The sequence below is a fragment of the Takifugu rubripes genome, chromosome 22, assembly GCF_901000725.2.
Source record: "Takifugu rubripes chromosome 22, fTakRub1.2, whole genome shotgun sequence".
In the NCBI taxonomy this organism is placed as follows: Eukaryota; Metazoa; Chordata; class Actinopteri; order Tetraodontiformes; family Tetraodontidae; genus Takifugu; species Takifugu rubripes.
This window is the reverse complement of record NC_042306.1, coordinates 5,106,372-5,132,934: the sequence shown is the minus strand read 5'-3', so window position 1 is coordinate 5,132,934 and position 26,563 is coordinate 5,106,372. Positions and strand designations below refer to the sequence as shown.

At 41.5% G+C, this 26,563-nt stretch overlaps 1 protein-coding gene across 4 annotated transcripts in view; it reads left to right on the top strand.

The window, feature by feature from the left end:
- The window catches only part of pde1cb (phosphodiesterase 1C, calmodulin-dependent b), a 60,149-nt gene extending 40,881 nt beyond the window's left edge, over window positions 1–19,268 (top strand). For 3 of the 4 annotated variants that reach the window (XM_029831377.1, XM_029831379.1, XM_011616292.2), the window contains 15 exons: window positions 1,836–1,949; window positions 3,023–3,205; window positions 4,378–4,444; window positions 4,534–4,650; window positions 5,179–5,319; window positions 6,693–6,793; window positions 9,102–9,230; window positions 9,505–9,606; window positions 11,886–12,006; window positions 12,891–12,972; window positions 13,382–13,502; window positions 14,469–14,644; window positions 15,438–15,671; window positions 15,816–15,878; window positions 16,464–19,268. In XM_029831377.1, coding sequence (XP_029687237.1) covers window positions 1,836–1,949; window positions 3,023–3,205; window positions 4,378–4,444; window positions 4,534–4,650; window positions 5,179–5,319; window positions 6,693–6,793; window positions 9,102–9,230; window positions 9,505–9,606; window positions 11,886–12,006; window positions 12,891–12,972; window positions 13,382–13,502; window positions 14,469–14,644; window positions 15,438–15,671; window positions 15,816–15,878; window positions 16,464–16,483 — 1,771 coding nt within the window. In that variant the 3' untranslated portion in view covers window positions 16,484–19,268. The remainder of the gene's footprint in view (window positions 1–1,835; window positions 1,950–3,022; window positions 3,206–4,377; window positions 4,445–4,533; window positions 4,651–5,178; window positions 5,320–6,692; window positions 6,794–9,101; window positions 9,231–9,504; window positions 9,607–11,885; window positions 12,007–12,890; window positions 12,973–13,381; window positions 13,503–14,468; window positions 14,645–15,437; window positions 15,672–15,815; window positions 15,879–16,463) is intronic. The other variant, XM_029831378.1, reaches the window with a different exon arrangement.
- Window positions 19,269–26,563: the final 7,295 nt, after the last annotated feature.

Sequence of the window (26,563 nt, the reverse complement as noted above, 5' to 3'; positions counted from 1 at the left end):
AGAGATTTTCTGCATGAGAAGCAGTTGTCATAGTCGAAGGTTTCCTGGTTTACAGGCTTGAGGTTGTCTGCGTGCATTTAGGAGAGGAAATTCATATTTTTGTGTGTGTGGGGGGTGCGGGGGGAGGCCCATCAATAGAGATTTGAACAGAAATGTACGACATCTGGAAAATATGGTTTCATAACTTTGTTGATCTTTTGCTTTAACAACGATCGATGACGGTCAGAAACTTCGCCAGAGCCACTTTCTTTGTTGCTCAAGGCTTCTTTTTAAGCAATGTTGGGCAGAAACATGGAAATTATGGCTTTTGCAGCAGATTGTTGACAATTGACTTAATGAAAAATGACTTTCATAGTTGTGAACATCTGGTTGGCGGAAATTTGGTCATGGAAATCAAATAAATCCACCACATTCATTCAGTCATTATCATTAATAATCTTTTAAGATATTTTTGGCATGAAAATGAAACATAATAATTACAATAATTACAAATAAACATTAATTACGTATAGCCTAACTTTTAAAATGAATAAACCTGTACATTATATTTAAAAAGCAGTAGTTGGATTCTCTTCTTTCTCTGCTCAGCTCGCTGTAATGTTTGATCCGGTGCGTCTCATTGGCTGTCGTTACATGCTGTTGGCAAGGAGACCGCCTGAAGATGATGCAGTTAATCAAATCTACACACTTGTTTGTTCAAACCTGATTAGCATGTAATAGTAGTAGTAGTAGTATATTAATTTCAGTTTACCTTAGTCCAAAGAAATAGCAAATTTTAAACAGAAATAAAGTGAAGTATGTCACCTCATTATGAAGAGCACAGTTTGTATAGTATATTTTCCCTATATTTTTTTGAAGCTTTTATGTAAAATGGGTGTCAGTGAATGCAATCAATGAATGTGCGTGTCACCTCTCTGTTTAGTTATTCAGCAACATATTTGACTGCTGTGTGCCCTTGACTGCAGAAAAATGTATGCAAGACCAAAGAATGTTGGCCATCTCGGTCTCCATGCATGTTGTTGAATAGCAAACGTGGACTTCAATCTCGTGATATTAAATTTTGTGCAACATAATTTATAGAATACTCTTAGAAATAGTTTCATCATTTCACATAATAGCAGTGAAGTCTATTCACTTCCCATGGTCAGATGCCACCTTAAATTTGTTATAATATAATAGGAACTTCTGTAGAATCAACATTAGTGTGTCCATAATGTATATAGATAGGCCTGTCATTATAAACTACAGCCAGAGTTATATCATCATCAATTTGGGCACCATAAATTCATAGTCAAGCATCAAAATTCTAAACACACAGACTCCATTTCTCACCCTGTAATGAAAAAAATGAAAACAACATTCATCAGATGTAGGTGTACTGTGAAATTCTGTGTAATCCAAACCATTGTGGACCTCCAGGAGATCATTTTAAACAACTATAAATGGAGCACTAGAAACCACATCACTGTCTGAAACTGAAAGGTCTCATTAAACTTCATTAATTGGTGAGTTGGATCAGAACAGGTTGTGTCTTATGTCTTTGTGATGAAATGTTGTTCCCCCCCCCCCCCCAGTTTTTTTAATGAGTAGATTCGGTGTTCTGGTTGCTAAATTATGACACTGCATTAAGTTTTCCTTTTGGCACACAGTGACACAAAACAATGGGATCATTTTATTTTTTATGGAATAGAGTAAAAAATCTCTCCAGAAAAAATGTGTAGTAAAGGAAAAAGACATGGACAGATTAATTCAATAAGAATCGCAATTAATTTACCATGTCAAAAGGGCCAGGGAGTAATTCTATTTACTGAATGGCTGTTGAATCCCTGTTTTAGATTAAGATGTCTGGTAAAGCAGCTGGAGAGAGGAGAGGCTTCCCTCAATGACCTGAAGAAGAACCTGGAGTATGCAGCATCGGTGCTGGAATCTGTTTACATCGAGGAGACGCGGTAAGAGATCGGAAGCCTTCTTACAAGCTAACTACCGCAGGAAAATGGAGAATTCCTTGAGATCAACAACACAACACTGACAAAGGGGACACTTTGTAATGTAAATGACTATTATTAGAGGGGCAATCAAACCGAACTGTGGTCCTTCCAACATTGGCTCAGTTATTTGGACAAATACTTACTTTACCAAATCAGAAAGTAACCAGTAAAGTGTGAGGGATGTATATATATATATACTGTATATATCCATATATATGTATAATATTAAAGATTTTACTTCCCTGTGTTTTATTCTGTTTAGGATTTACAAGCAATATACAAAAAAGAGGCTGCAGAAAGTGGTATTACTACAGATCCACTGGATGAATCTGATCACAAATCACTGCAGCTCCACATGGCAAAACAGGGAAACTGGATGTGTTTCTTTTCTGTTCTTCTTTGCTGGTTATGATTTCTTAAATGCAACTTACTCAGGCTAGTTTAAATATTCCATTGTTTTTAATTAACCATAGTGTTTGAGTTTTGTTGAAGTCAGAAACCAGACTACATTGTGTACATGAAAGTATGTGATTGGGCAAGCACAGGTCCAGAATCTGAGATATGCCTGAGGCTTATGAAATTATATAAATCTCTCATCATTTAGAGCCCCTCCCCTCCCCACCAGATTAGGACCAGCATTGGTTTGACCAGTCCAGGATGCGGGGTGATAAACTATCCCGCACAGACTCTACATAGCTTCCTGATTATGACCATGATGTGAATCTTTCTCTTTGCCGTAAGAATGTGTATTCAGTTCAGCTGGTGGAGACCAACAGGCTTTGCTCTTGATCCCCTGTCAACAAAGCAGGGTAGCTGTGGAGAATTATGACCCAGAATTGGATTTGAGTACGCCTCCAACATGCTGTTTAAGAGGCCAGAGATGTTTTGATGTTACGTAAGAAGGGATATTATTTGATGGACTGTTCTGGGATTTGCTTTTGATCCCTCACAAATCCACAATAAATATTTGACAATTTTAAACTCCACACATTTGCTTCTGTTGTGTTACTTACCACATTCTCTCAACGTTCCAGGCGTCTGGTGGACACAGAGGATGAGCTTAGCGACATCCAGTCAGAGTCGGTGCCTTCAGAGGTGCGAGACTGGCTGGCCTCCACCTTCACCCGCCAGATGGGCCTGATGCTGCGACGCAACGAAGAGAAACCTCGCTTCCGCAGCATCGTCCACGCTGTTCAGGCCGGCATATTTGTGGAAAGGTGATCGTGTGCAATCCCCCAGCACGAAGACACATGCATATAGCACCAGTTCATCAGCATTAAATAATTGATATCATCTGCCACCTTTTGTCTTCCCTCCAAGAAAGTGTTACCAATCACTGGTCACCCTTCACCAGGAGACACTCAAAGCTATCAACATGTTTTGTTTGGCCTTGCAGAAGGACTATGTGATTGTAGAATTGCGACATTATTTGTCCGTTAAGCAAGGCCAAACTTAAGCCTTTTTACTCAAATGTGTCCTCTGAAGGACCATGTTAATGCAATAGTTACCATAATGGACGGTAAAGCAGTTCTCCTTCACATAAACCCTTAATTCTAAAAATCATACTGACAAATTAGTGCAGTGAAAGAATAAAAAAAAATCATAAAATGATTTAATTAAGTACACTTTTAAAGTACAGCCTGGAGTAAATTTATAATTGATATTTTCCTCCCACTGTGTATGGGATAGATGACTGGTAAGAGAATAACGCAACTAAAAACTCTAAATGTCTCTATTTTATTTAGCGAGGTAGTACAGGCCAATCACTCTTGTAGAAATACACGTGCCTCCTGCAATGACTTCACCTGTGTGTCAGTCGTATATCATAACAGCCTCGGCGAGCTGCCGAAGTGCAATCACTCAGGGTTACACATGGACCCCTCCCCAAGGCTGCGCTTTATCACGCGCTAACATGCAACATGCATTCGTTCAGATCAGTAAGCTTCAAACATGTAAGCCTTAATCTTACTTAATCTGTTTTTTTCTCTCTCTCTGTTGAGGGAATCCTGATTTCAGATATCCCCACCAGTGATCGGCAAGGGCAAGATGCAAATCAAAATGGTGAAGCTGTCAGTCAGGAAAGAGAGTTAAAAACTGCAAGCATTATATTCTCTGACTGGAATCGGTAATTGTTGGACTTGTCTGTTCCAGAGCAATTGTGCACTAAATTCCCAGCTTTCCAGCTGCATGGGGTGATTAAATGAGAATATTCCAACAAAGCTTTAAACCTTTTACATGCATGGGAGGGGGGTGGATACAGACTTGCAGCTGCTGCATTTTCAAACTGACGTGTGCCATTCTGAAGGTTTCTAATAAGTCCTGGGGAAACTTCCAGGCTGTTGTTTAAGGCGTAATTAGGAAATGCAATGTCTTTATCTCTCCCAAACAGGATGTACCGTCGCACCTCCAATATGGTCGGACTCAGCTACCCGCCTTCTGTCATATCTGTGCTTAAGGTATTAACATATGCTTCCTTGCAGAAGAACAGACATGAAGTAAGAACCTTATTTGCATGTCATTCATGTTCTCCCCCACACACATGCAGAACGTCGACAAGTGGTCCTTCGACGTGTTTGCTCTTAATGAGGCCAGCGGAGACCACGCCCTTAAGTTCATATTCTACGAGTTGCTCACAAGATACGACCTCATCAGCCGGTTCAAGGTAAAACCACAAAGATGTGCCTGGGGTTTCCTGGGCGTGATCTGTGCCATGTAAACAAAGAAAACCCAGAATTATTCAGGATAAACCACAATAACCTTCACGTTTCCCCTCACTGGGGCTTCCCTCGATGGAATTGAGGACACTCCACCTTATGACTCTTAGAAGTAAATTGTGATGTTATATTTCAACAAGTACCATAATATGAGGGTGGGTGGACACACTTCATAGGATCTGATGCCAGAGCTCATTTCCTTCCTTCTTGTAGTCGAGGACACTCAAAGTAGCAGCATGTAAGAGCCAATGAAATGAAGTTGATATGAATATGTGATCTCAGCATGCCGTTCCCTGTAGGATTCCCAATTTTTGGGTTTATTACATCAGTTTTAGATCCCCCAAGGACTCTGCAGGCATTTACTATTCACCCAGATATCTTTAAATATAAATAAATAAATAAATGTGTCTTCATAGTTTATTTTTTTCATTTTATTTAGCTTGCATTTGAGTTTCTGTTGCTGTTTTTGATCTCAGATCCCGATTTCCTCCCTGGTGTCATTTGTTGAGGCACTGGAAGTTGGATACAGCAAACACAAAAACCCCTATCATAATCTGATCCATGCTGCCGACGTCACACAGACCGTGCACTACTTGTTACTCAAGACTGGGATGGTGGTGAGTAGACTGAACTGTACTGTATACCTATCTGTTAAAAAAAAAAAATCACACAATCCAGACACGCTGTCACACACTGTTTGGCTCAAAGTCGGAAAGCTTCGCCTGATCCCAACAGTATTCTGATTTCCTTTTCAATGTTTTTTCCTCTTTATAAACAAGAGTAATCCTTTCATGGAAAAAGGCTTTGCTCGGGGCAGGCTTCGAGAACATCAGCACACATTTTTATAAGGAAAAACTTGTTCATAATTACATTTCAGCCATTGAATTCTCGCCGGAGCCTTACTTCATTTATTCTCTTCAGAATTTTTCTGCCACTGTTATTTTCCATCAGATGGCCTATATTTTAGGCCTTTCCACTGGAGAGACTTTAGGGCATTCATTCCACAGGGGGGGAAAAAATGACCAGTCTTGCTAGGTTCAGCCCCCAAACCAGCCAGCCGGGCCGACTGCCCTCACTCCTACCATTTTTATTTAATCACCCTAATAAGTCGGCTCCGACAGCTGTCGACGCCGTGTGTTTGTTTAGGCAGCGCCTCACAGAGTAAACCGCATGACGGCTAGAAGCAAAGGCTCCTGGGAGAGCAGGAGAGCAGCATCTGTCATTTCACAGACCCTTCAGACTACATTAAATCGACAATCAGCAGGTCATTCATGAAGTAAGACCCCATGAGTAACTACATTCAGGGTGCGGCCATCTTGCTCCAACTCAACCCACTAGCACCACTCCATTAACAACACAAGGAGGGCCTGTAATGATACACACAAGCACACACACACACACCGAGAGCTCATAAATTCATTAGGATAGATAGATAGATAGATAGATAGATAGATAGATAGATAGATAGATAGATAGATAGATAGATAGATAGATAGATAGATAGATAGATAGATAGATAGATAGATGCATCTGGGATAATATGCTTCACAATCTGACAGTTCAAAATGTGATTGTCAGTGGAGCCCGTCTTATCGAAAGTTTCATTTCTGTTTTACTGACCTTTCATCTATCTTCTCCTTCCCATTTGTCTCATCTCATCCCTGACTGTAATGTATTCCTCTCTGTGACTCTTTGTGCGCAACTCTTCTCTTTTACATCTTTATGATGTGATGGACCGTTCCCTCCCTTCTCTTTTCCCATTTCTGTTCCCTGGCTTCTCATTTCTCTTCTTTAATTTCTGTCCATTCTTTCTTCTTTTGTTCATTACTTGCCCTTCCAACCTCCCTCTCTGTCTTTTCTATCCTGTCACTTCCCCTCAACGCTGTTCATACTTCTGTATACATCTCTTATTAACCCCCCTCTCCCCTTCATCCACGCCACCACACTTCACCACCCCTTGTTCTCCTGATTCTTCTTCCTTTGCCTCCAGCACTGGTTGACTGAGCTTGAGATCTTCGCCATGATCTTTGCAGCGGCAGTGCACGACTACGAGCACACTGGGACCACAAACAACTTCCACATTCAGACAAGGTAATGGATCATAAAAAAAAGTGACATGACTCATCCGGTTGGGGAATTCATTTACAGCAAAATGGCTCTACACTGACACCGGGATCTCGTGCTGTGCACTAATCACAGGATGAGTCAGGATGAGCTCCACATCCAACAGCACTAAAGTTACATTTAGGTTTTTTTTTGTTTTTTTAAACTAATCACTGTGAAATGCTGGTTTTTTTTGTTCGTTAGTGCATGACATTGTTTGGTCTCACCCCACAAAATTAGGAGGGCTTTACAGAAATGTAATTCAGGTATGTGCTTTACTTCAAGAAATATATTACCAAGATGGAAATCTTCAAATATGTTTCAGTAATTATTATAAACTATTGACTGTATTGTGTAAAGATGGACAAGAGAGCTGCTCAAAATGTCACAGCCTGCTGCACCACATTTAGGACAATCTGTTACACCTGTCACTCTTTCCCCAACCATCCTTCCAACTCGCAAACCTCAGCTCTACACACATTCCCTGCCTGAAAGTTTGTGGCCACTTTTATCTGACTTTTTAGTATTCCTTTCAGACTGATTTCATGTTACCGACCCTGCCCGCTCCATCCAAGTCCCAGTAACATCTAACTCCCATCTCCTTGGTCCCCAACCACACACTTTGGCCTCTGAGGTTGAGAAAGTCGCCTTTGCTATTAATCAACTGACAGGAAGGGCCCGTTTAGGGGGAGAAACAGACCTCAGCTTCAATCGAGTCCTCGCCAGTGAACTATGAAAGGTTACTGGCATGGGAATCAAGGTGGCCCACTGACAGCAGTGGGCCACCTTGGAAGAGGTCCCTCATGACTTGTCATGGCCTGCCCTGTCTGTTGTCAACACAAGTTATCTTGCCGAGCCCAATCAGGCCTTCTTCAGCTTCTTACAGTTGCTCGTCACCAATGGTCCCACATCTCCTTGGACTTTACTACCGGTATCCTTCCTTCTAGGGGCAACATTGTAATCCTGTCTGTTGTCAACCATTTTAGCAAGATGGCTCCCGCTCAAGCTCACTTCAGCTAATGAGGCTGCTCAGCTCACCTCAAGTTTTCACCACAGTCCGTCAGACTGAATGTAAGAAACAGAAGATGGAAACAGTTATTTTGTCACAGAATTCTTCTTCCTGGTCACTACAGCTGCAATGGGTGGAGGAGTATGCCCACAATACCCCAACCAGCTCTGTGATGGGCCTTTATTCACTGGATTGGTAAATCTGGGCTCGGGTTTCCTTCATTCAGTGGACTGCTACACCACCTCTCCCAACCATAGTCATGCTCCAGCTTCTTCCTTGGAGGTTGGTCAGAAGTTGTGGCTCTGCCTGAGATGTTCCTTTTTATGTAAAAGCCCAGAAACTGGCCCATTCATAATCCAAACGATCATTGATCCTGTGGCAGCAAGGCTCAAGCTGCCTAGATCCAAACGCATCTGTCCAAACCTTTCAAGTGTCCAAGGTTCAGCTAGTCCATGAAAGCCCTCTGGTCCCTGCAGCTCTACCTCCTCTCCTCATTGATGGTGATCTAGCCGACTCTGTCAGGGCTGGACAGGGCTAGAGGGAAATGGGTCAGAGGAGACGTACTGGGTCATGTCTCGATTGCCTACCTTGAAGGAAGACATCCTAACCACCCTGCTGAGGTGCCTGCTCATCCAACAAACTGCACCTCTTTGCCGAGCCCCTCTGACAGGGAAAATTCCATGGTCCATGGCATGTTGGGCAATAAGGCTTCTCGGACCAGTCCTTGCTGCTGTTTACCATCCCCGGGAACTTTCTTTGCCTTCTGTCTGGCCATGTCTCTTATTGCACTCTGCCTGGTTACCATCTGCCTGGTTCCCCCCTTGAGACTGTTTATCCCAGGATTATGCATCTGTGGAACTTAATTGTTTACTCCAGTTGGTTGTTTTTTTTTGTTTTTTTTTACCTGCCTGTTGTATTTCCAATGTCAACAATAAAGGTTTTACTAACTTTACTTCTGCCATGGTTGTGCTACAGCTCGGTCTTCATCCAACCAATATACAAAGGTGGTCAATAGACTGTGATATAGAATTCTAATGTCATAATTTTTAACATCAGGATTGCATTTGATACCGTATTAGGTTGTTTGTTTTTTTGACAGTTTTAAACACATTCATAAGTCCACAATAATTATTTATTTCAGTCCCTTGTCTTTCTGGTTTCCCAGGTGCCATTAAATAAAGCTTGACTTTGTAAATCATGATTACAGGTGAAGTCAAGATACTCGTGATCACAACAAACGTCCTGTTTATCTGAGCTGTGTGAGATTTTTGCTCCTCTCTCGGACAGATCAGACACAGCCATCCTGTACAATGACCGCTCAGTGTTGGAGAGCCACCACGTCAGTGCTGCGTACCGCCTTCTGCAGGACGACGATGAAATGAACATCCTCTACAACCTCTCCAAAGATGACTGGAGGTCAGTGTGACTGACACGCACAGGCAGCCAGAGAAAGAGACAGACAGCTGGAGAGAGCTGTGTGACAGAGATGGGGAACAAAACTTAGATATGTAATGGATCAAGAGAGACGTGACCTCTGCGTGCAGGTCGGGCAGGAAATCATCTCTCATTCTCGAGGAAAAGTTAAATCAACTTTGATTATGAAGTCTGTCATCTAAACATGATGAAGATGTGATATTTCCTTTAAAGCACATGGCTGTTAATTTCTCCTCGTGTCTTATTCCCCTTCCAGGGAGCTGAGGGCTCTGGTGGTAGAGATGGTGTTGGCCACAGATATGTCGTGCCACTTCCAACAGGTGAAGGCCATGAAGAACTTTCTCCAACAACCAGAGGGGTCAGTTTCACCTCTGTTCTCTCACCATAAAGGCTCTGTTCTATTTAGGGATAACTCGTTGCAGCTTTTTATACCACGGATGGACAAAGTTATGAGAATTTTGCAGTCTGCTTCCGAACAAATTCAAATATCATGCATCACAGGGTCGTGAAATACAGAAGGGTATTAATCCAAACCCCCAGGCACAAACACAAGACAGCTGGGTCAGTGCTTAAATATGCAGTAGAGTTATGATCCAAAAACTCAAGATTTAGCACCCTAAACTTTCTTGGGAGGCTTGCAGATGCAATATAGGCTGCAGCTGTGAAAATGACCCTGTAGGAAGACCATATATGTTTTTCAAGATAACAGTAATGTTAAGTGCATTTCATTGGATTTTGAAATGGCAGATCTGTAAATAACAAAAATAGAAAACAAATGATTGGTCAGATAATTGCTTATTAGTAAATCTATTTAACAGGACACCACCTCAGAAATCCCATCTATGTTGAGAGTCTATAAAGTAGTTTTCAAAATCAGATGATTCCCACATCTTTTGTGTGTGCAGCTTTGCTTTTTGCTCTTGTAGTTTCTTTCAGGGACTGACCTTTTCACAGCAGCCATTTTTGCAATAAATTGTAGGGTAATCACAGGCTTTCCCTAATGATACTAATTAAGGTGCAATTCCTGCTGGGGAACTGAGTTCAGCTGAGTGTCTGCCTGGAAAAGAAGCCTAGAAATGTTATTAAATCACTCAGTTTTACCTGGGAAGGTGCAATTGTTGTTGCCATGGAAAAGGTCTATTACTCTCAATTTACAAATGCCATTTTATTTTAAGTAAACAGTGATATAAATGGAAACATAACACATTTGCAATGTTTTCCTCAAATCTAACACACCACGCTGCCACCAGCTCGTGCCTCTGCAGTGAGCATCAGCCGAAGCTCTCTATGCAAGCTCAGAGCCACGTTAGCGGGCGGATCATAAAAAAAGCTATCAAGCAAATCATCATATAACGTGATGAGTCATCACTGCTGATGGGGCTGCAGAGCAGAGTACAAGGCTTCAAGAGATACGTTGACCTTCAGGCTGTTCTTCTCACTATGTTAAAGCCCCAAACACGACATTGCCATAAGGGCATGAGCAGCACTTTTGAGAACACATGATCTGATCAATGAGCGTCCTATGTGAGTAACGATCAGGCTGCAGCGTCGGGGTATTTACACACAGTCACATGGGAGAAAGATGCTAGTGTACGAGTGCTGTAATGCTGAATAGACTTTAATGTGAAGTCATTTCAAACCACTGCGCTGCAGGCCTGCTTAAAGTGCACTTTAGAAGCCAATCAGATTTAAATGGACAGAGTGGAAATTTGAGCCAGTCTTCCTCACCTCTGTTTAACCTTGTGGTGTGTGTCAACGTGTCCATTCATGGTTCACACTATTAAACATGATATTTTGATATGGTTATCAATGATATTGCAGATGCCACTGATGTGTAATGAGGTGAGGACCTTTACAGTCTGCCACTGTGCAGCAAACCGATTCGAATAATGGAGACATTTTACGGAAATGCTGTTTTCGGTTTTGCATATGGGCCCATGCGCATCAGCATCTGTTTAAAGGATCAATTGCCTCCCAGCAGCAAAAGGACACCTCATTATCAACAGGTCCCATGGAATGACAAAGAAAAACAGTAATGAATTCCAGTAATTCAATAAGCGCTGTCCTCTGTGACATGGAGCTTCATTGTTGTCAGAAATCTATTAAAATCACATCAATGAGCCCTGCTGACATGTGTCTGGGGTTCATTTTCAGGCAGTTCCACAAGCACTATCCAACAGAAAGTATGTCAGAGTTTATTTGATTTTAGAAGGGAAAGATACAATTTTGCTTGTTCTTCATCAAACTGTTTTCCTGTATAGTTATACAGGAACTGGTATATGTAGGTAAAAAAGATTCCTTGTGATGGACCTCACTTAGACAACCCTTGGACACAGCTGGGCCACATGTTTTCCGTTTACTCGATGAGGACTTTGCTCTCATCTGAAAATGTTCCTTTTTTTTCTGGAAAACTATTTTTTCAACACTCTTGTTGCAGCGTATCTGAGTTGTATTCTTGAGATATTTTCTTTTGTTTTGCCAAGAGCGAGCAGATGTTCTATCTTATGCAGTTGTATTTATCCTAGAAAAGTCTATTTAGGTTTCCATTTCTTATAAGGAGAAAAAATAAACATGTGCCCAGGAAAAGGTTTCGAAAAGCATCAGCGTTTAAAAGTGTTCATATCTTCCCTTTCACAGCATTGACAAACCCAAAGCCCTGTCGCTGCTGCTGCACACAGCCGACATCAGCCACCCGGCCAAAAACTGGGACCTCCACCACCACTGGACCACCTCCCTGTTGGAGGAGTTCTTCAGACAGGTGAGACGATGAACCTGGCAGGTAAAAAAGCAGCTGGCCGGGTTAAACATGGAGCTGCCACGAATACAGATGTGAGAAAATGCAGCTTTGTCACCAGGTCATGTAGAGCTGCAAAACACAGCTAATTAAGTCCCATGCAACACGTATATACTGCACAGAATAAAAAGAAGAAGAAAAGGTAGTTTGGTATCTAGATTGATGCTCATTTCCTCCTCACTTTGGGGTAGAATTACTTTTTCTGCTGCTTGTCAACAAATTATATTTCCAGTTCAGTCCCAGCGTGTTTATATATGTTGGTTACACTTGGTCTCTGTTTAGCGGTGAGTGAATAATGGTTTTAATGTTGTAGCTCTGCTCCCATTGCAGTTTACATTAGGGAAATCTGCGGCCACATTCGCATAATGTTTAATTGCAGGCACAAAGCTCTCCTGTCATTGTATTAATGATGCCACGATAAAGTGCCAGTAGTACTGTAGCACATTACCTCTGTGTTTGCCTATCAATAATAAATGAGTTAGTCAACAAGAAGGACGGATGTTCAACCGGCTCCACGCCATCTTCATCATTAATCTAAATTATACTGAATTTAAGTTATTTGTTATTTTCCCTGATCTCTCAAGGCTTTTTTCTCTTTGTGAGAATTGTGAGGAAATAACTTCTCCAGAGAACATTTTGCCTCATGACACGACATCTCATCTTTTTGTGCTCAATCTGTAGAGAAAATGAAACAGTCTGGTGGTCCAAGAGCCATCAAAAGCGTGCGCGCGTGCGCGTGTGTGTGTGTGTGTCTGTGAGAGAGAGAGAGAGACTGATGGTTGAGGTATATTTCTGTCCAACCCAAAACAATCACCAATCTTAACTGAGACAGGTGCTGGTATTTCCAGGGGGACAAAGAGGCAGATCTCGGCCTCCCATTCTCTCCACTGTGCGACCGCAAGTCCACAATGGTGGCACAGTCCCAGATCGGTGAGCAGCTCCTTTGTCCTTTTATTTACTACCTGGATGATAGTTCAGGTCTCCAGCAGAAAAGGTTCTGTATCCACAGCATATCAGGCTTGTTATGTGCTCCTTATAGCACTTTGTAGGTTTCCATTTCCTATATCTACATACTTGTTAAACTGTTAAATCACAAAATGTTAATGTTCTGTAGTAAACCAGACAGAACTTTAACCTTGTACTGTTAGTTTCTCACAAACAGCTATTTTTTAATCTGTAGAAGGAAAAAATAGGAGGAATAGAATGGCACTTCTTAGGTTATATTTCTTTAAATTGGATTAAATTCATCCTAAACTTGTTGTGGACTGCGCAGGAATACTGTTTCAAATCCTAACAGATTGTGTATGAACTGTAAGATCTCCTTTAACCTTGTTTACAGGGTTCATAGATTTCATCGTGGTCCCAACCTTCACTGTGCTGACTGACATGATGGAGCGGATCGTCACACCACTCATCGACGAGGCCTCCCATTCGGGATTTGCCGGCTTTAGACGCTCAAGGTGAGAAAGAAACGCTCTTTGGGAATAAAGAGGCTCATAAGCGATTATGCAATGGAGAGTAGCGTGACTAAACATATGGGCTGAGGTGAAAATGAGTGCATTTGAATCATGGAGAAAGGCTGTTTCCCCTCTACACCTCTGAGTAACCATTCGTTCAGTGGCATGATTAAACACGGGCTGGGCTGGTCTTTTGCAATCCCAGCATTGCTAATGGATGCAAGGAGAGCCGCGGACGAGCGTTCCGTGAGTAATCAATTTTTGCCTGTGGAAATGTCTCCACCTTTCATCAGGCAGTGCTACCAAGCTTGAAATTAATATTTTGGAGGTGCTAGTCAAGCTTGCTTGATGTTGGAACGGTATCCAAAAAAAAAGCCTTCAAGATAAAATACTATGTGATTTTGTCTCCACTGGCCTAATTAATTGGTTAAAGAGTTGTGGTCACTGGCCTAAAACGTGCCAGCACCCATCTGAATATGATTTGGCTCTGTTATTTGTTGTGACATCATTCCTTTTTTAGAAGCGCTGTGTCGTGGAGTCTTCAACAGCACCTTCATGTCATTATCAGCCCGTACTGAAGCAGTGATTAGCATCACTCAGCAGGCCTCCAGTAAAAGCTAACCAAGTGGAAAGCCTGAGATAGCGTTGCCACATTTATGGACTCCTTCGACTTTGACAATGTTTCTGTTTCTTCTCACTGCCTCTGGTTATCTCGCCCTGTTCCCTCTCTTCTAAGGATATATTGTTTTGTCGGCTGTCTTCATCGATGGTGGTAAAGCAGAGGTCATGCCCGGGCATATGTTAATTTATGGTGAAATACATAATACAAATATGAATAAATAAGACTGGTTGTCTGGGTTTTATCCGGCTTTTGCCCAGAGCAAGTATGTGTGTGCACCCGAACAGAGCAGCTTGCGAGGCAGCGGAAGTGTTGTTTATCTAAAATCTCCTGTGTTCTCCCATGTGCAGTCTGAACAGTATTTCCTCAGAGGAGGCCAAGAGGCAGAGTGTAAAGAGCGTGGGCTCCGACAGCAGCTCGTCAGGGCCCGGCTCCCTGTTGACCGTGGACATCAAGAACTTTAAGGCCATGTGGAATGAAGAGGTTTATCAGAACAGGGAGAGGTGGAAAGCGCAGGCTTGCAAAGGTACAGTATATACTATCAGAAGGAGCGATTTCAGGATTTTGGAAACATTAATGTTCTGGTAAAACTGATTTTTCAAACAAATTCACCAGAATGGGGAAAATTGGCTTACATGCTCTTAACATCTGCCATGCTCTTAACTGCTTATACAGCGAGGGATTTTCACTGACCTGTATTTGTCGGGGATTTTATGTCTTACATGTGTGACTGTGTGCACGTTTTTCTTAGTTCCAGTGTTTATTGATATAATAAATTTTGACTAATTTTATTTAGGCACCCATTATATGAGTCAGTTGTGAGTAAACAAATGAAACCTATTCCTATTTTTGTTGTTTTTTAATAGATTTTCAAAGCATTTAGCATAAGTAATTAATCATTTTTTAAGAATCAAAGTAAATGTTTAATATTCAGCATTTCCTGTAGAATTGGTACAGTATATATTTCAAATCACAACATTTTTAAAAAACTAACAAATTATCCTTGTTAATGCACCTATATATGGCTTTTGTATTGACAGTGAAAATGAGCTACCATATATTACATGTGCTGATTCCTTTCCTGAGATTTTACAGGTGTTATCATTATTCTGCTTTTTACAGGTGTTATCATCATTTTACCATCATTCCTTTCTTAAGTGTTTTTCCTGGCAACAGTGCTGTTTGTCCTCCTGTAATTATAAAATACGTACAAGCTTGTAGTTTTTTGTTACCTCCTCATGGCATAAAAGGTCAAGTGATGTTACGTAAAGGTTTCGCACATATACGCTAACCCGTGTGCACTCTTCCTGTGACCTCAGAGGCGGAGGAAAGAGCTAAAAGGGAAGCAGAGGAACAAACGCAGCAGGATGAGGCCATGGACCCCCAGGAAGCCCCCAACAAATTGGAACACTCTGAACCAAAGCAGGACAAAGTGGAGGAAGAGGAGCCTAAATCGGAAGCGAGCAGCAGTCCACAGGAGGCTAACACGGGGAAGATGGAGCAGGGAGCGCAGCCCGCAGAGTCCAGTCACAAAAACCCTCCACTGCAGAATGGTACGTCAGTCTGTGTGGCCTTAAAGACTGCTGGGACCATAAGGACTCGTGTCCTGTCTCCAGGCTTGTAAGGCAGACTTAAACATTAGATACATGCCGCCAGATGCAGCTGCAACAAATCATGCAACTATTGCCACTTTCCAGGAGAACTGTCTGAAGAGGCTGACTCTCCAGAGGCTGAAGAAAACGAGAGCAAAGATGTAGATGGTGAGTTTATTTTTTGTCTGGAAGTATTGACCAAAAAAAAGGGGTGGGGGGATGATTAAGAAATGGCATTTAATAGAAAACAGAGTGATGGATGGACAGTATGTCTTATTCAGTGATAAGAGATGATGATGTCCTCCTTTTTAGTTTGGAGTTGACCTTTTCCCGTTTGACCTTTTCCAGGTCCAACAATTAGCCTGTCCTCTGAATGTCGAGTAGCTCTGACCGGCAATGCATAAACCACTTATCAATACGCACTGATAGAGTGAGTCTGAGTCTGCTCTCTCTCTCTCTCTCTCTCTCTTTCCCTCTCTCTGTCTTATCACCTTTGTGAGAAAGCAAAGGACCACCACAAATCCAAACCTCACCAATGACGACTGCCCCCTTTTGGTGCGGACAGATATTGCAGCTCACACATCCATTTTAATCTTCACTTTTCTTCAGCCTGGGGATTTGATGAAGGCTTTTAAAAGTTGTCTGTGGCTCTATTGTATTGCATTGTATTGCTTTTAAATGTCTGGATCATTTGATGAAATAATGCATTAAGGAATATTCTGTTAAATACAATTTCACTTGTTTTCCTCACAGTAGAAGTAGAGATGGAATAACCCAACAGTCCTTCATGTCTGACGTGCTGCTTTCATCCTGAACCCACATTTCCCTAAACTGCACACCAAAACTCCGAGGGACGGCTGTTCACGAGACTGTGTCGCCCCCTATTGGACACCGAGAGCCTGACACCTTCCTGTCCTCTTCTCCCTCAGTGATCAGCAGCTTTTCCTTTTTTCACCATTTTTCTACTCTCACGCTCTTTTATGCAGAGCTTGCAGCTTTACCCATGTGCATTATTCCTCACTTCCTGCTCACTGGCAGAGTAAACGATGAAGAAGATGAACTGAAGACCACAGTAGCAGGGACTATGAGGAAACTTGAAAGACTACCACTGAAAATGTTATTTTCGCTGAGTTTTGGCTACATTTTCTTTGCCAATCCCGTCCTTTGCTGTGATAGAACTGTCGATCTCAGCCACAGAGATGACATGTAGCCACTTTCCAAACCCTGACTTTTAGATTTAGTTTGAGGTCTTTAAATTAGATTTAGTCCACTGATAAACATTGTTTATGATCAGAGATTTGTCTGAAGTCATGCGTATGGAGTATAGGTCACACAGCTTCATGTACATCACACAAGAGTAGAACTAACAGGTCTACAGCTCCACTCTCACCTGCAAGGATAAATCTACTATATGTAGTAAACCTTCCTGCTCTCCTGTGAAATTCTTATGTGAATCTTGTAAAAACACTTTTTTTTATTTTTACTGACATTTGTGGCTCATTTTGTTTCCCGTCAATATGTTTAAACTTAATGTAATTGTAAATGTGATCCTCACAGCCACATTTCTTTTTGTGTGTCTTTCTCCTCTTTAATGTTCTGTATATATTGACTGTTTCTGTTCGTGGGGACCCGAGTTCAGTAGAAATCCTGTGATTCCACATTGTTTCATTCCTTTTTTTGTCCTGCCTATACGTCGCTGCACTAAACATGTCTAATATCCTTGCTGTTCACTGTCAAACAACTTACTGATGCCTTCTCCTCTGTGTCCGAGCTGTACCAAGTCAACATGTCGCTGAGTTGGAGAAAAATCTGATACACGGGGTTATTTTAATTTGTGTGTTTGTGTCCCAGCGACTTTGTCTCCGAGGCTGTTGCTGTGTTTACAGTCGGTCGACTTGGGGCGCGCTTCAGCCTGTGTCTGCTTCCTGGCTGTGAATGTTTCTAAGGCTTGTAACATGCTGTGACGGAGATGCAATCGTAGCTTTTTCCCGCGCCTCTAACATATTGAACAGCTGTCACTACATTTTTCTTGTGTAATCAAAAGGGAGGGAAAAGCATTTAGCAGTATTTGCATAATGTTTTCCGAAATGTGTTGTTTTATTTCTTACTTATTTACAGGCGATTCATTATTTTGGCATATAATTTATTTTATATATACTGATACACATACAAAAACATAAATGAGGGAAAAAATATATACATCAACACATAAATGATATGAAGTAGGTTTTTTAGCCTCCACGCTTTAAGTGCACACTCCTTTTCTATGATATGAAGCAGATGGTCACATAAGCTACACATGCTACTTTCTACCTAAAAGAAGACAGTCAGTGGTCAGTGTGCTAGCTGGTCACTTGTGTGCCTATATATGTTCCTCCTGTTTGACTTTCCTCACCTGTAAAAGTCCTTCTGTGGTGTCACATGACCGTTCTGATTCACCTGCAGCTGAATAAATCTGTCTTTCGCTTCCTCCCATGTTTCACACTTCCGAAGGTTACACAGCTTGTCTAAGATCGCAGGAGTGTTTTTCATTTAGAAACTGTTGTGTTTTTTTTACATTTTCAGTTTTGTTTTTTATTGTACCTGTGTTTCTAATTTGTCACCACATGTTAGTTTTTGAACTTTCCTCTGGATTTGTTTCTTTTGTGGCTGTTTGAAAAGACTTATTCCGACAGCTCTGAGGTCAGAAAAATTCAAGTTGTTCAGAAAAAAAAGTAACGTCGATATGTAACAGTCATAACAGAGGCAACATTTTCTGTGCCAAGAGACCAAACGTGTACAGTCCCAGTTTGTCATTTCTGTCTGACTTGCAGCAGTGATAGCCAACTATATGTATGTAATATTTACCAGGATTTATACCATTCATAATCAGAAAAATAGCTGTATTTATGACATGTGAAGACTTCGAATCATGGTGTTTGGTAACAGTAACTATGGAACATAATATCCGTCACTTAATGTTGCTTTGTTTCCTTGTTTAGTCAGAATCTCTGTATCATGACCTGCAATGACTGAGGTACGAGGTTAGCTGCATGTAAAGTGTGTGTGCGCGCATGTGTGTGTTCTCACCTTCTGTCCTGCTTTTTTGAATGTTTGAGTGACTGTGCATGCATGCATGCGTGTGTGAGTGTGTGCGTGTTTGTGTAATGCATATCTGACTAAATCAATCTCACCCCAAAACAATGAAAACAAATATTCTTTCTCTATTACATCAACGTATGAATTTTGTTTTTGTGTAAACAAACAGGCTAACAGTGGTATACACCCAGCGATTTCACCTCAGCTATGTCCTGAAAATTAGAGGACTGAAAGTATGTGTGCGTGCATGTGTGTGTGTGAGAGTGCTTGTGTGTGCGTGTGTGTGTGTGTGTGTGTGTGTGTGTGTGTGTGTGTGTGTGAGTGCGTGGGTGTGTGTGCGCGCGTGTGTGTGTGTGTGTGTACATCTGTAGGCATGTTTGTGGAGGTGTGTCTCTGTCTCATGCCGGCCAAGCGGCCACGTGCACCACCATGCTCTATGACTGCACAGCTGTATCAATAAATCTGGACTCAAAGGGCTCAGATCATGTGTGTCTGTCTTTATTTACACTGTAACACAGATGCAGAGGCAAAACACTGATCTGTCTGTCTGTCTGTCTGTCACAGTGCTGATCATTTTCAGAGAATTTGACTCTTGATCTTCACCAATCTGCGGTAAGAGACAACAATCCACTGTCTAATAGAGGACTGGCGGCAATGGGATTGGGGAGGACCATGGTGGATGGATGAGACACTTATAGACATTATTGTTGCTGTCAAATCCTCACTTTTACAAAATTGCGTTCATCAAAATTAAACTGTACAAACGATTTTGCCATCATCATCAAGTATACATTTTTCCCCCTACCTGTAGCTTGAATAAAAACAGAAATTGACATGATGAAGTGTGGAGGGACAGATAGAGGTCAGAGAAACAAAACCAACTGTTCATGTGATCAACAGAGACACATTTTACTACTTCTTTATCTTTGTCATTAATGAGGTGTGACTGGTGCACTAATAAGGACTTAGAGAGCCATAAAATCTCATGTGTTCTGTTTTACCTGCTAATATCACAATGATTAATTTTTGTAAGACTTTAATAAGCCCCCTAATAAGCTGGAGTTGGTTTTGTCGATTCAGTCTAGTGTGGAGCTTTAGCAGCTTTGAATTTCTTTAAAAAGGATGGAAAATTTGAAAATTTTGCTCCGGAATGTACTTAAGTCTGAAAAATGAAAACAAGATTTGAGCCTGACATGTAGATTCATCCAGGCCCTTGCAACCTCCTTTCTGCAACTGAGCCCTGGACCCTGGCAGCAAATCACCCCAGCCCTTTTCAGTCTCATGTCTGGCCAAACTTTTGGAGACACCCCCATTGGCCAAATGTAGGTCTTCTAGTGTTCTTCCAGAAAGCAGTGGTTCAGGGCTCCTCGAGGATCCAACCCAATTGTGACTGAATTACTTAGGGATGGGCTATCTATGGACCCAACTGTATCTGTGATGATCATCTGGGGATGCACACAATTCTTGGTTATAATGAGTCATTCAGAAGGTACCATATTTTTGCGACCTTAAGGCGCACCGTATTAAAAGGTACAGTCTCAGTTACGGGTGCTATTTCTGCATTTAACACATACATAAGGCGCACCGGATAATAGGGTGCGGCATGGTAAAACATACTGGTACTCTAGCTTAAAACATGCATGCTAGCATGTATTTAGCAATGTACTTACATACATCATCTTCTGTATCCGAAATGGCTTTTGCAAAATCCGAAAAGCATTTACAGCTTTGCTCTCTCTCTCTCTCTCTCTCTCTCTCTCTCTCTCTCTCTCTCTCTCTCTCTCTCTCTAATTAGTAATTATTTACTACACAATAGTAATTATTTTATGCTAAAGACATGCTGACAGCTATAATTCTTTAATCATACTGCACATATCCACCGACCACGACCAATAGGAATCTGCTTTCTTTCACAAATAATATACAGACTTTCCATCCTTAACAGGGTTTTTGTTCCCTCTATGTAGAGCCAAGGAAGAACATCTGCCCTTATCCTGTAGAGTTATAGGTGTTGAAGCACCCTAGGAAATTTTTTTTGGAACCCATGTCTTTTTTGTTGTTTTATCTCATCTTTTATCTCATTTTTCCTAAGGTCAATAAATTCAAATCACAATATTTCCTTCAATAACATGTTTAATTTTTCCTCCACTGAGGCCTTTAGCTCAAATGCAAAATGACCTCAACAGACAGGTTCATGATAATTACATAAAAACAATTATTTTTAAATGACTTTTAAATCAATAATCTGCATAATACTCGAGAGTTATTACCAGATTATCAATCTGCAAAAAAGAAGATTTTTAAAGATATTTGTCCTCATTTTAATCATTTTTTAGTGTTTATTTTTCTCTGAGCTGAAAATATCAGGACCTTGTGTTTCTTGCCAGGGCTGTTACCCAGAATCTTGGTCTTGTGCATTGGCACTAAGAAGATTAGTAGACGTGTAACATCCCTTATTCCCCCCACATTAGGTGAAAGGATTTCTACCATTCAGACTGCATCTCACTAAAGTTCAGAACAGGGACATCTGTGGTCTTGGTCTCAGTTGGTGTGTTGTCTTTGGAAACGGGGCCAAATTTGCTCTTTGACCCAGTTGGTTTATGTTCTTTGGAAACAGGGCCAAATGCGGTCTTGAATTCAGTTGGTTTGATCCCTCTGGACAGGAGGCCACATTAACTCTTGGTCTGAGCTGGTTTATGGTCACGGGACGTCCCGCCCCATTTGGTAGAAGTCTTAGGAGGTTTGAAGAAACTTCACCTTTGTAGAGAGATTTGATTAAGGTTGTCATTTCCTTTCATTGGTGCGGTCTGAGGTAGCGGTGGCTGCGCTTCATTCCTCTGTGGTAGACGTGGTTCAATGGCGCTGCCCACGCTAGCTGGACTCAACTGCTCTGTTTTGTGAGAAGACTCTTGGAGGTCAGAAATTGGTGACTGCATGTCATAGGAGCTGTATCTTCCAGTCCTCTTGTCTGTAGCCAATTGCCCATCACTTGTTTTCGACAGGTCTGCATTTGGGTCAGGGGTAAGGATTGGAGGGATGTCTGGGCTTCGCTCTTTAGGCTTCTTTCCCCGCAGCCCAACCCCGGGTAATGGGTAGAAGCTGGATGGATGGACGGGGGCTTTTGCTTTTGGCTTGACTGCCTTTGTCCGAAAATTCTGTATCTGTGATCTGCCGGATGAAGATTTAGCCATCTGCGTTTGAGCTTTTTCATCTTCCCATTGATTTTTTCCCAAGATGCCTAAAGGGTTGCCGTTGTTTCTCCACACCTGGACATTACAGTCAAACCCTGTGGTGATTATATATTTGCAAACGGGGTCACACTGAACGTTCACGATCCCAAAGAGATGACACTGCCAGGACCTCAGAAGGTCGGGTTGATGCAATGAGACATAACAACCATCAATCTTCTCAAATGGCCCTTTGTCTTCTGCGGTCCTAAATCCAAATGTCTGAATGTTCCACATATATATCATTCCGGTATCATCTCCAGTCAGCAACATCTGCTCATTTGCGTCAGTTGTCATGGTGGTGATTACTGCACCTTCGTTATTAACTGCTTTAAACCGCCCTAACAAGCCACCCTGCCTGATAACAGAACAGGCATAGAGGTGGCCCCCTGCAGAAATCAGCAGCGTCGCTGTGTTCACGTTGACCTCCCTGGTTTTCAGAAAAAGGATAATCGTTCTGATATTTCCTTTAGTGCTCTGTAAACCTTTAGAATAACAACTTCCGTCATTTCCTTCACCCTCCACACCCTCTGATACCGACACCGACCTCATCTTTTCTTCGTGTGAATTGTATATCATGTGTATCCGAGGACTGGTGTTGGGATTGAGCGAAAAGACGGCCTTGGATGTCTCAATATTCCAGACAATGATTTCTCCATTGGTCAAGGCTGTTGCAAGTTTGTTGTTGTGTATGTTAATGGAAGAGATCCCATTTGCATAGGGGTTTTCCAAAAATATGTTGTCATCACCATTAATATCCAGGTTATATATGATGTTGGAGTCCATCTGAGACACAAACACTCGATTTCTTACGCAGACAATACTGGTCACCTCGTTCGGGATAGCAACGGACAGCACTTTAAGCTGTGCACCGTTGTTAAAATTCCACAGGCGTAATTTCCTGTCTGCAGTGATAAGTCTCCGTTGTGGACCATCGAAGGCTATGGCCGTCAGCCTCCTGAAGTGATCTAGCGTAACCTTGAACTCCATAACAAGTTCTCCAGTTGTGATCGCCCACACTGCCACAGTTCCATTTATGCAAGCAGAGACCACTTGTTTATAAGTGCTGTGGTAAAGAAGGCCACACAGGAGGCTGTCATGGGAGGTAGAGGCACTTTCATAAGCCTCTGTTCCTCTTCCCAAACATTTTGCAATGTTGGAATTAGCCACTACCAGCTCATTGTTGAAGATGTTATAACACATGCTGGAGATGGGGGCCAAATTCATGTACTGAACTGGCAAACTCTGCAAACACATCCAAGTATATTCCGACCACACGTAAATGATCCCGTCTTCTGATAAGCTGACGAATCTCCTGACCCGCGGGTGGGTCTTAATGTGCGTGATCGCACTGCCGTGTCCTTTCAGTATCTCTTCACATGTTGTTTTGTGAGGAATCCACACTCTGATGGTGCCATCGTCGCTGCCGGTCAACAGGCGCTCGCTCAAGACGGAGTAATCCACACTCTTGAAAAACGTGGAGAACTTGTCGCTCTTAAGGGTGGTGGTAGAGGCGGGCTGGTCTGGTGACTTGGACAAAGCGGCGAGCAGCAGAATCTTCGACGATCTGCTGCAGATGGCAAACGTCTCAATCGGCGCACAGTACAGGACGTGCCTGCAACTGTTTCCCGAATAATTCATGAACTTGTAGCACATAAAGTTTTCCGATGGATTTTTCAACAGGACGGAAACGTCGATGGTAGAAAACTCTGGGATGTTTCGATTTTGAATGTACGCGGCGCTGCAGAAAAGGCCATTTTCTTTGATGTTGTAGGAGATAAAGACAGTCACATATCCGAACACGTCACCAGTGAAAAACACTGCCTTAGATCCGTCAGACCAATAATTCATTGAGGTGATGACGTTGTTATTTACGAAACAGTGCTTGAGGAGAAGATCCTTACTGTAATCGTAGAATAACAGGTCTCCTCCGGATGTCGTCATCGCCAGCTGATTGATTTCTCTCATATAGACCATGTCAGTGAAAAGTCTGTTCTTGGACTTTAACAATTCTTTGTTCAGCTTTAAATTTGTCGTCTTTTTCTTTTCAAAGGCATCCGTCCAGATGGTGAACAAGCCCACACTGGTGATGGTGATGTAGTGACTGGACTGGTAAGACTTGAGCTTCTTCGAATAAGAACGTGAGTAATCGGACAATAAGTCAGCTTGCCTCGATATAAACAAAACCCGCACTATTGGCTGCAGACAACCCGTAGGTACAAATTGGAAAGGCTTTGGGAATGGTTGTTTCCTGTACTCCATTGCTTCCTTTGCAACAATGTTGTCTACGAGGTAATCCATGAGTCTACAGAGGTTTACAGTTGAAGTACAGTCGGGATCGATTTTCATATGGAGGGCAATGAGTTCTTCATCACTTACGGCATCTCCATAAATTTTTTTAAATATGCCACAAAACTCTTCCTGGTTCAGACCATTTCCTCTGTCCATCTCTTTAAATAATTTGGCAATCTTTGGAATATCTCTTTCGAACAACATTTCAATAGAAGTCTTTTTTTTTTTATAGTCAATACATCAAAATCATTGATACGGTCAGCTATTTTTACCATTTGATGAACTAAAGGCTATAACATGTCAGTCAAAGACAAGATCAAAGCTAATGGCTTTCATTTTATACAAAAGCACTTGTTTCATTGCAATTGTAATAACAGTGAAATGTAGCAAATAAAAATAGTTTTACTTCTACATACTGTCTCATAACTCATTGTGTTATGTGTGCTGGAAGGTGTCGAGGGTGCTGCAGGGCTTCCTATTGTCAAATAAAACACTGTTGCACTGTCTTGCCTTGGTCGTGAGGGGTTTTACTATGGACACTGGCAAGATGGTGCACAGCAAAATATATTTAGTGTCAAAGAAATTGTCATCAAGAGCGGAAGAGGTTCTGTTTTGCATCTTGATTACAGAATTTGTCAATAAAATATAACCCTCTTAGCCAGATGTAGTAATTACCAAAAGCAACAGATACATTGATGGAGTTCAAAAACCCCCAATAAGATTTACCATTTAGTAATGATATACAAAGAAAAATGCTAGCATTGGTTGAACACATAAAATGGTTTTGGTTAATATGTCCATATAGTTAAAACAGGATGGCTGACCTTTTAAATGCACCAGTGATTTAACAGTCTGATAAGACTAATGCTAACAACACTGTGGAAGATGGAAGTGAGGGAAAAATTACCTCAAATTTAATTCAAAGCTTGAAAAAGAAAGCATTTTCCAAATACTGTATTTTGTATTTCTATTAATCTTACGAAAGCATATTACTGTTGTCTACAGTATTATACAAAAGTACAACCTCGTTAAAACCCAAGTACATCAATTTCTTTAAAAGGAAAACAGCAAAACATTTCAAGAAGCATAAAGAACATTTATGGTTAAACATAACACCTTATTGCTTCTTGAAACCTTGACTTTTGTTAGGTTATTACTGTCCCCAACCCATTATTCCAGGTACAGGCTATGTTTAAGGTTGGCCAGCAGATGTCGCTATGATCAAGTGTATCAAATGTTCTGAAACGCTGAACCATTTCAACACTGATTCCGTGGTTTAGAAAGATTTATCATGATATACCCCAATATAATTACCTCTACAAGATTACAAGCCTCTCACTTGTTGAAAACTGATTAAAAGAGCTGTACCAACAAATTGGGTTTAGGATTAGACTTAGGAAAATGCAACTGAATAAACTAAGAATCCTTAAAAGGTGTTTCATGAAAACAAAAGTCTATACGAATCTAAGTCAGTTGTCATAAATCAATCAAGTAAACGCCATTGTTGCATCACTACTGTCACTTCCTGGGGTACATTCTGCTGACTGCACCAAGCATCACACCTCTGGGCTTGAAGCGATCCATTGTGGCTCTTCTATATTTGTTTTGAGGACAACTTCCCACTTCTGAAGCAGCATGGAGGATGTCTTATCTCCAAACAGGAGAGTGTTGGTCCACCTTTAGGAAATTAGACAAGTTATTACAAATAAAGACATTTGGAACAGAGAATTCCATACTTACCAATCTTCTCTCCGTTTTTGGCATGCTGGAGCTTGTTTTTGGCCTTTTCCTTCAGGGCTCGCCACAACTAATCCTCCTCCATCTCCCCCCTTTATCTGCATCCTCTTCTCTCACAGCACTTAACTGAGATATGTTGTATTGGGCAACTACATTCATGCAAGAGCAATTATATCAGCTGCCAGTGTGTAAACTTTGTGCCTCTGTGGCATCTGTCACATTACGGTTGTTCAGACTTGCTTCTTATGAAAGCATCAATAAGCCAACTAGAAACAAATTAAAGAAAATGAACTGAATATAAACCTTGGACGATCTTTGCTGAAACTGAAAAAAGAATTAAGCCTCGTTTTGACCAGCTAGTGCATCATCCACAACCCGTAGCCTCTTAACAGCCATGATCAGAGTGGAAGAACTTCCGCTGCAACTCGAGTCACAAATATGAGAAACAGAAGACAAGTTGGAGAATTCTTGAACACAATGCTGGAACTAAATATAATGCAGAATGTCAGGCACCCAAAT